The 9,810-nt window shown below is 34.8% G+C and overlaps 1 protein-coding gene across 1 annotated transcript in view; it reads left to right on the forward strand.

Annotated features, from left to right (window-relative positions):
* The window catches only part of LOC129228351 (soluble guanylate cyclase 88E-like), a 173,237-nt gene extending 165,701 nt beyond the window's left edge, over positions 1-7,536 (forward strand). The window contains exons 8-12 of the mRNA XM_054863030.1: positions 197-343; positions 485-641; positions 4,819-4,928; positions 6,814-6,903; positions 6,985-7,536. Of these exons, the coding sequence (XP_054719005.1) occupies positions 197-343; positions 485-641; positions 4,819-4,928; positions 6,814-6,903; positions 6,985-7,536 (1,056 nt within the window). The remainder of the gene's footprint in view (positions 1-196; positions 344-484; positions 642-4,818; positions 4,929-6,813; positions 6,904-6,984) is intronic.
* Positions 7,537-9,810: the final 2,274 nt, after the last annotated feature.

The raw sequence follows: 9,810 nt of genomic DNA on the forward strand, positions 1-9,810 counted from the left end.
TCAATTTCACGAAATCTATACAATTGTCTGTGCCAGTATGAGCATTATGCCGCCTTAATATTTTCTCAACCCTAAATATATACAGCAAAAAAAAAAAAAAAAAATTTGGTATGACTCCTCGCTTTAAGTTTCAGTAAGAAAATATGCAACCTTAATATATGAGTTTTGAAAACTTTTTTTTTTTTTTTTTTTGCAGGATTTTGATTGTGTGACTGTTCTGTTCAGTGACGTAGTCTCCTTTACTGAAATTTGTAGTCGAATAGCACCTATGCAAGTAGTATCCATGTTGAATCATATGTACAGTTTATTTGATCAGTTGACCGAAGAACATGATGTGTACAAGGTAAGCACCAGTTTTCAGAGTTGTTTTGATACATTTAACTTTAAGTGTTCTCTTTAAAAACAATAGTCTGTGAAACAGTAAGTCAATGACCCCCTTAATGTGACAAAAAGCTTTAAACTGGATGATTCTTTATTTTTACAGGTGGAAACTATCGGAGATGCTTATATGGTGGTATCCGGCGCTCCGGATAGGGTGGCCTGCCATGCGGAAAAAGTCTGTCGCATGGCGTTGGACATGGTCGACGTCATCGGTGGATTGGAAGACCCATCTACAGGGGAAAGTCTCAAAATTAGAGTTGGTAAGCAATCCTTCTTCAGAATAATCTCAACTCATTTTATTATCATCACTGTTGCTTCAAATGTGTGCATGGCTATAAATCGAACGAACGATTTGAATCTAGTTGAATAAATACGAGGATCGATCCAAAAGTAAGGTTCTCATCAGTTTTACAAATATACAGCACTGTATATTCTCATTAAAATTTACGTCGTCGGAAAGAAAAAACGTTTCTTTTTATACATAATCACGATCTTTTTCTGTGCATTATTGTCGACAGTGCTTTAACTTCTGTATCGAGTGTCACAGAATTCCACCGCCAGAGTGGGACATGACGAACTACAAACCATTTGGTTCTTGATTGCAGTTTAGAGCTCGAGTCTAATTATTACCACTTATTTAGTAGGCTTAAGGAAGACTTTGATGGCCAACGTTTCCGGAGCGACGACGAAGTCATAAAAGGGGTGAAACGCTTCCTCAACGGGTTGGCGGTAGAATTCTGGACACTCGATACAGAAGTTAGGGCACCGTCGACAATAATGTACAGGAAAAATGGCGATTCTGGATAAAAATAGAGAAACTTTTTTTAACCGACTTCAAAAATGGAGGTTATGATTTCGTCATGCGGCTTTTTATGTATGTTTTCGGATTATTCGAAGACTACTGGACCAATTTGAAAAAAAAAATTTTTTTTGTTTGGAAGGGTATACTTCCCAGACGGTCCCATGGTAATTTGGTTTGGATCTGATAAGGGGTCTCGGAGAAATCCAAAAAACTTTGGATTTCACACGTTGTGGATACGTAATCCAGCTTACGTCAGCGGGTGGAATACGTCACAGGTCACGTGGTTTTTCCGTGACCGGTATATTTTCAGAAACAAAGGTTTTGTCTTCGTCTTGAACGAGAACTTTCGCGGCATATGGATTATTAATTTTCGCCGCCTGTTAATTTTTACTTATAGGTGTTACCAATGTTTTACTACGTAGCAAAGCAGTAAATTAAATATATTTTGCTATTTTAATAGCTGAATCAGTTACCTTAATATTATTTTTAACTAGAATAACTAAATTTATTCACTAAAATGTTTTTTTTTTTTTCAGTTTTTAAGCATATTTAGTGTTTAATCCAAGGGGTATTGAATACAGAACTCCCCTCCCCCGATGATTTAACTTGTATTCTTTAATAATATGTTGTAACTGGTGTCTGATTTCTCAAGTTTGACCAGTATTTAGATTTACTATTTCACAATGCCGCCAGTTTAATTTGAAATTAGGGGTATACTAATTAGCAGGTTTCAAAAAAAAAGGAGGAGATTCTGAACTCGTCGGATTAGTTTTTTCTTTGTACAATGTTCTGCAAAACTCGAAGATATCTGTACGCAAAGGCGTGCACAGTGGGGGGGGGGGGATGAGAAAGAACACCTGTTGGCCTGGGCCTGAGAATGAAGGAGGCCCAATATTTTTAAAACTAAAGGTGAACTGTAGGGGTAACAACGGATAGGGGTCCGGAAAAGTAATTTGTGACGGACCTCAAAATTTATGTGCACGCCCCTGCCTGTACCGATTAGGAAAATTCTTTATTTTTGTTTGAAACGGTATACTTCCTCGGCGGTCTAATAGTAATCAAGCTCGGGTTTGATGAAATTGAAAGAACTTTTCAAATATCATAATCAGATTTAAAGTGATTTGTACTTGATTAACTTTGTATATCGTCTCACTTAGTGAACCGGTTTTTATGATTTTTTTTTAGTGGACACGGGGTTTTCTAACTTTACTCTATGGTTCCAAATCTCTGATTTACCCTATTTGTTCTTTAGAGAAAAGTTATGGGTAAAAAACAATAAATTTCATGTAATTTGCCTCACGAACAATTAAATATAAAACCCATTATTTAAAAAAATGCCATAAAACAAAGGTATGGGTTTTCTTTACCCATAGTTAAAGAAAGTACTTAAGATTAATCATAATGAAAATTTTGAATCAAGACTTCTCGGAAGCAAACATAAAATTCATTCTAATGCAATTTTTTATCTTCATCTATAATGAGGGTATTGCGACTTTTATCAGGAGTTACATCACACGTATTCTTCTGAAACATAAATTATAATTTAAAATGTTACAATTTATAATTTACAGTTTTACGACTTGCAATTTACAGTTATTTATAGTTTGAAAAACCGTAAACATTTAAATGGTTCTAACTAAATACTGAACCCAGTCTATACTTTTCATTAGAAATGAGATGTATCAATTGTTGCATTTCTGCTCGTTTATTGTGAGTTTTAGTTAAAAGTTTAAAGGGTTCTAAATCAGATCGAACTATTGCTTCAAGTCTTGACTATGCTGAGAGCAACGTATATACTCGTCCTTTCGCAAAGTTCTATTTTCCTAAATCGTTGACAGCTTTATCGAGGGTTGTGTGATATGTATTGTTGTGAAATATAATTTACAATGTTACAATTTTAAAATGTACAACTTACAATTTTAAACTTATAGCGATTTCTGTTATTTTTAGTGACTCGAGCATTTGTCTTCGGAAAGCAAACTTTGATAAAGTCGAACTAATAATGAAGACAATATTTTTTTGTACATAGTTGTGCATTTGAAAAAGCCTTTCTTCACAGTCGTCGGAAATCTTCGAGACGCTGTGATCTATTTCTTTTTCTATCGTGCTCATCTTAGTTGTTTTCAGACTCATGTGCTCGACGTTTTCGTACTCGACATGCGCGTAAGAAAGGCCTCAACGTGATGTACACATACTCTATCCTACAAACTTATTTTAAATATACACCACTAAAAAGCAAAAAATAAATTACTTTTAAATATAAAAAAAAAACACTTTCAAAAACCACCAAGAAACTAAAAAGCAAAAAATAACCGATTACACTTACAAACTATTTCCTACCCAAAACTAGAAATGAAATTTATTTTACAATTCCAGTACAAAAATCAACTAAACACCCAATTATAAAATAAACACTGATTTTATTTACTATACGATGAATTATTTTAAATACCTTACTAATTATATACGATCTCTTAATTTTTAATCACCTTTTGAAGTTGGGGCCTCCTATAAACAACTACCTAACGTAACTAAGTAGGTTTAGTTTTAAAGACTAATTTCGTGTTTAGTTAAATTAGTGTTTAATTCAGGATTCGGTGGGAATTTTGATGGGAAATAATTAAACTGTAGAAAATAGTTAAATATAATTTGCTAATGGCTGTATGGAAACAACAAGATGTAAATGATTCATTTCTTGGTTTTGCCACTGCTCAGAAATGTTAAAAGTTACAGAAGACCCTCGTTTTACGCGGGGGTTACGTACCACGGAAATGCCGCGTAAATTGAGACCTAATACTATTGTTAAAATAGGGGTTTGGTTCTGTAGATAACAAAATACTTCATTCTAGTGATGACTAGTTGTGTAATAAGTTTAATGTGTACTTATATCGATTTTTACGCACAACATGTATAAAGAAAGCATAAACTAATTTCGTATCCTGTTTATAAAGAAGAGCTGGCTATGATAGTCTTTTGGCAGTCATAAAGAATTTTTCTCCGTAATTCTTTCAGAGCATTAACGCATCCGTGATCATTTGCGTAATTTGCATGATAGAATCTTCCTTCAATAACAAATCAGAAAGATCATTTCTATTGTCTAGGAATGGCTCAAAATTTTCAATGTGAACGTTTTTGGTTGTGTGTCACCGATGTCGGCTTCCTCGATGGTTTTGTCCTCTTTTGTCACTCCTTAGAGCTCTTCTACCAGTGAGTTCTGAGTTGTGTGAGTTTAATAACTTAACTTCTGGAAAGAGCTCTGGAACCAATCGCATTAAATGTTTCCAGTGGCACAAGCTCGATTATTAGCACGCCAAAATGCAGCTGATTACGCGTAATTTGCAATCTTTAGGAGCTTGGATTTTGAAAGAGGGTAAAATGTTATCTGTTTGCATTGCTGCATCCGCGTAAAATCGAAATTCATCCGCGTAAAATAAAGGTGTCAAATCTTAAACCGCGTAAAATAAACCCGCGTGAAACGAAGGTCTACTGTACTTTTTAAAAAAGAAACACATTATGGAACATAAGTTTTCACTATATGTTAAGATACAAATTATAACTATTAGTTGTATGACTGATGTTGCGAGCAAGCAATTAAAAGATTCCCTATTCTAAACAGTTTTTTCTTCTTTTACAAGGTATTCATTCTGGAGCAGTGGTTGCTGGTGTAGTGGGATTGAAGATGCCCAGGTACTGCCTGTTTGGCGACACCGTCAACACGGCTTCGAGAATGGAGAGCACGAGTGAAGTAAGATTTCCACTTGCCATACAATTGGACAGTAAAGATTTCCTTCGAACTCAGTATAATCTGATAATCCGGACTTTGATATTCCGGGAATTCAACTAATCCGAAGTTAAAGTATATTTTCGGAGGCAAAAAGTACTAAGGCAGTCTGCAATAAAATCAGTGATACTAATTAATGTATTTCTGAAAATACGGCAAAACTCAAAGTTAAACTATGTACTGAAATCAAATTTTGATAGTGGCTCAGAAAAAATGGCGTCTTCTGGGATTGCTATGAACTGTTGCTGTTCAAAATGTACAATTGCTCTTTTTTTCCAAACGGTAAACGTCGAATTCCACGCTTCATGTTCAACTGCAAGTTTTTTTTCGCGCGATTGTCTGCATCACAGAGGTCGGCAAGTAATTTTAGTTGGAGTCCGGACACTTGTGAAAATTTTTATTGATTTCCAGAAAAACTCATATTCTACATTAACCATTACAATTTAAATCAGTCTAGCAGCTAATTCCAAAATACTAGAAAAAGTAGTGAAAGTTGCTCCCAAAGATATTATTGCCTTCATAAAATTGTTTTTAAATAATTTATTTGTATAATTTAGACATTAAAAACATTTATGGCGGCCCAGTTTTTGACCTTCTGCTGTATAGATCGGTACCGCGGTCCGCCAGTTGCTGACAGCTGGTCTACGAGTTTTGAGACTTTAAGTTTTTTTCAATGCGCAGTAAGTGTTTACTCTTTGAAACCATTTAATATTCGACTCTGATACGATTACTTCCATTAGCAAGGTTTTAAACGATTTCATTTGGTAAAATAGGGGTGAGAAAAATCGGTTTGCTTTGCCAATAACGGTTTTTGGCTATGTGCTATTATAAGAATTTTTTCTGTATCAGCCATAACATAAATGAAATCATCCAACTTCAAGTATCTTGTTATAAGATCCATACCTGAATTATTCTCACGGAATATAATTAAGTCGTGGAATAACGTACGAAACGCGTTTTAATTGCTAAGGCCTAATTTATACGAGAGAAAACGCCAATATCAATTAAATTGTACACATGAGTTGTGTCTTAACAACGCTTATAGAGTAAACTGTGTGATACAACGAAATAATATTTATGTAATCACACATTACTATTGACTTACTCTTATTTTAAAAAAAAAATCGCTTAGCCCAAAAAATACGTTATTCCTCAAAATGGTCTGGTCCCTTTTTTCTTTTTTTTCTTTTTTTTTCGGATTTTTTGGGACTTTACTGCTTTATACACAGGAATGGTATCTCGTAGCATCAAGTTGTGTTGGAATTCTTTCACACTCAAAACTGTCTAGCAAACTATTGAACTCTGGAGCCAACTGGAAATTAAATGCAGCGTGTGGTAGTGTTTGAGAAAGGATAAACAGATCCTTCATTCAATTGCTGAATTAAAATGGTAATAATTACTAAAAATTGGCATTGTTCCGATTTTTGAAAATCAAACTACTGCCAAGATATCGAATAAGGTATAAAATTTAGCTTTATCAAGTTTTCTTCAAAAAATATTTACCTTTCAAAGATCTCTACAATCAAAATTTTCACCAACAATAATAATTGCTAAAATCTTAAAGTCGGTAGAAATGAAAATAATGCTTAATTAACTATCTTGTAAAATTGATTGAAATAAATTGATTCATTCACTGAAAATTCCTAAATGAGTTATTTACTATCATCTCCTATCAACCATTTATCCTTTTTTTTCACAAATTATTTACTCTTTTCCATGTTACAACTAGGAATTCTCCTTTTTTCCAGATAAAACGTTCGAAAACCCAACCAAACAGTTGATTTTTGTCACAAAAAAAAAAACAGTATTCTTATATAATTTTTTAACTGGAGGAATTTGTTCATTTCAGGCACTAAAAATACATATCAGTGAAGAAACGGCAGAACGACTACCATCAGACCAATGGGACATATCCGAAAGGGGCACTATCAGCGTTAAAGTAAGCTCTGTTCTTTATCTGTCTCTTCGGACGTTACTATCTTCCTAATTATGTTCAGAAACGTTTATTTCTTCGTTTCAGGGAAAAGGTTTAATGAAAACATATTGGCTTAATGGATATAAAGGCACTCCACGGAAAAGAGCGTCCCTCGACATCGTTCCAACCATTCCAGAGCCATCCCAGTTCGGGGATTCTCACCAAACCTACTCTCCAGTGACATTGGGTGCCAACAGAGGTCGAGCTTTCTCCATAAATCCAGCCCTGCTGTACACCACCAGTTCTCAGCCTGGAACTTCCCAGCATGTTGGAATACAAACATCGCACGAACCCAAAACTGCCAGCAGAGTTCGATTTGCCAGCAGTGCTTCCTTGTTCTCCAACCAGAACGTCACGATACAGCCCTCCACAGCATGGGATGACAACGGACAAGTGTCAAATAGTTTTGGTTGCTCCTGCTGTCAACACCAATGTCAGGCAAGGGCGCCTGTAAAACCCCTGAAGATCGTTAAGACAAGGCGATCTTTAAAGAACGCTGTTAAAAAAATCCTCGTCATGCCAAAAAATAATGATGAACGTACCAACAGTGAACATGTTCTACCACCACCTAAAACATACTCCTGCTGTATTCTGTAGACCTATTTAAAATTCAAGCACCCAATCATTCGCGACCACAGAAATTCCACTGGATGAAACTGTTTTGGAAAATCCTCAACAGCGTACTGGACGCCAAAAAGTGGTTTATTTTGTGAAATATTTATTTTTATGTGCTTGGCTTAAGACTTCTGAAACAGTATTTGCACGTCATGCTTTTCAGGCTTACGTGTTACGAGCTTTTATATAATTTATAGCAGGACTGACTTAGCAGACATGACCGAAAAGTCAAATCACCGTGTTGTATACTCATCATTTATATTCACATATCATTCATACAGCTTCTACGGTTTCAATTTGTATTAGCTACTGTAAAAGGAAAAGCTTTTTTTTTTTTTTTTGTTACTAAGTATGTTAGCTGTTTAGTACTTCATACGCTCAGAAATTTTACAGAGGAATATTTTTTTGGAAAATTTAGTTGTAAATAGCATATACAGCACTAAATACAACTTATCTTTTAAAACACTATCGCGTGATTAAATGGTGATTTCCCGTGTAGCAATACCCAAACTAAAGCAACTGCACTATTTGCTAAGATAATCTGAATTAATTTATCTTTTAGTAATGACTGTAGTTTCGATGGCAGAGCTAAGGTTTTCGCTACTTTAAACATATGAATCGTTCTCTCCAAGAAAAATGTTAGTCCATTTTTATATCATTAGTATTAATGATAAATATCTGTGCAGAAAGATTTTTTCTGACAATCTAAGTGAATTGAAAAAGTGTGCAAAGATTTATTTTCATATGATTCGTCGCAATGTTTCGATTTAGGACTTTTGCTACTAAAATTAGAATTTTTTCCGGAAATTAATGAAAAAAAAAGGTTGATTTCCTGCGTAAACCGTATGTAGCTTATTCTTTCAAACTGAAACAAAAATGAATTAAGTGTTTCAATCTTTTTAAAAGTCAGAATACTGACGCTCGTACTCACCGGACGATTCTGCCCTTGGTCATCCTAATTCCACTAACGGAACTGGTCATTCAGACACTTTGACTCCTAAACTGTACTTGTCATAACAGTTGGGGAAAATCTAACTTGGCTGCAGTATGAAGCTTTCGCAGATTCTTTACAGCACTGAGGCTCTGCTAGGTCAGATTTTATGGAACTATAGTATCTGTACTAAAACTGCGTGAAAGAAAACTGGTGGGTAAATTTTAAATATGTTGACTGATGTTTGACTATTTCAATATATAAATTGAGAAGATTTCATTAGTTAAGAAATAAAACAAGTGAGTTACCAAAATAGAGTTTGTCACATAAAGCGTCACGTAAAATGAGTTATTCAGGGGTACCCCGAAGTTAAATTTTTGGGAGGGTGTCGAATGATGATAATTTTGTCCAACTGCCAGTCTAAATTTACCGAATGATGATAATTTTGTCGAATCGTGATACAAAATTTGCCGAATCGTCAGACAAAATTCGCCGAATGATGATATTTTTGCCGAATGGAACTCCAAAACTTGCTGAATGAGGATAATTTTGTCGAATCGTGACACAAAATTTGCCAAATGATGGTAATTTTGCCGAAACGTCAGACGAAATTTTCCGAATAAGGAAATGGTTTGAAGGTCGCAGTGACCTCCAATCGGGGACTCCCCTGAAGCTATTAATTAATTTTAGAATTCAGTTATCTTAATAGATTGACTTAAAGTGGTGTTTTACTTACTTTCTCATTAGTTATTTTTGTTATTTAGTGATGTAGTAACTAGCGACAATATTAACGCATTTCCAAATACTTGAAACAAGCCTACATCTAAACTCTCTTGGAACCAAAATATCGGATTATACAGCCTGTTGGCCAAACCGTCGGTCGAAGCCTTAAGCCAATGAGAAAGCTTGAATTTGAGGTTCAGGTATCTGACCGAGAGTCTAATCGTCTGGTGAAAACTCGTGTAAGAAACTGCAGGATCAGGAATCTCTAACGCTGCCACCGAAATCTCTCGATGACCTCTCGAACTGACCACCGTCACTTTATAGTCTGGTTGCTGTACCATAAATGATATTATCTACCTGAGGTATGTTAATATAATAATGGTTTAAGTCATTTCCCCAAAACTTGTTTGAGTCTAGATAGCTAAATATTCGTCTCGTAGATTATCGACATTTAATAAGTGTATTTTTAACGCATGCCAAGGCTGCAAATGCTAATCTTGAATCATTGTCCGCTTGTTAATTCAAAAAGCTTGAAATTTCTGTTGACGCTAATTAGTTTGAAATGAAAATGAAAATTAGAAAATATACTTGTTTTTAGTTTG

Source organism: Uloborus diversus, chromosome 8 (genome assembly GCF_026930045.1).
Source record: "Uloborus diversus isolate 005 chromosome 8, Udiv.v.3.1, whole genome shotgun sequence".
In the NCBI taxonomy this organism is placed as follows: Eukaryota; Metazoa; Arthropoda; class Arachnida; order Araneae; family Uloboridae; genus Uloborus; species Uloborus diversus.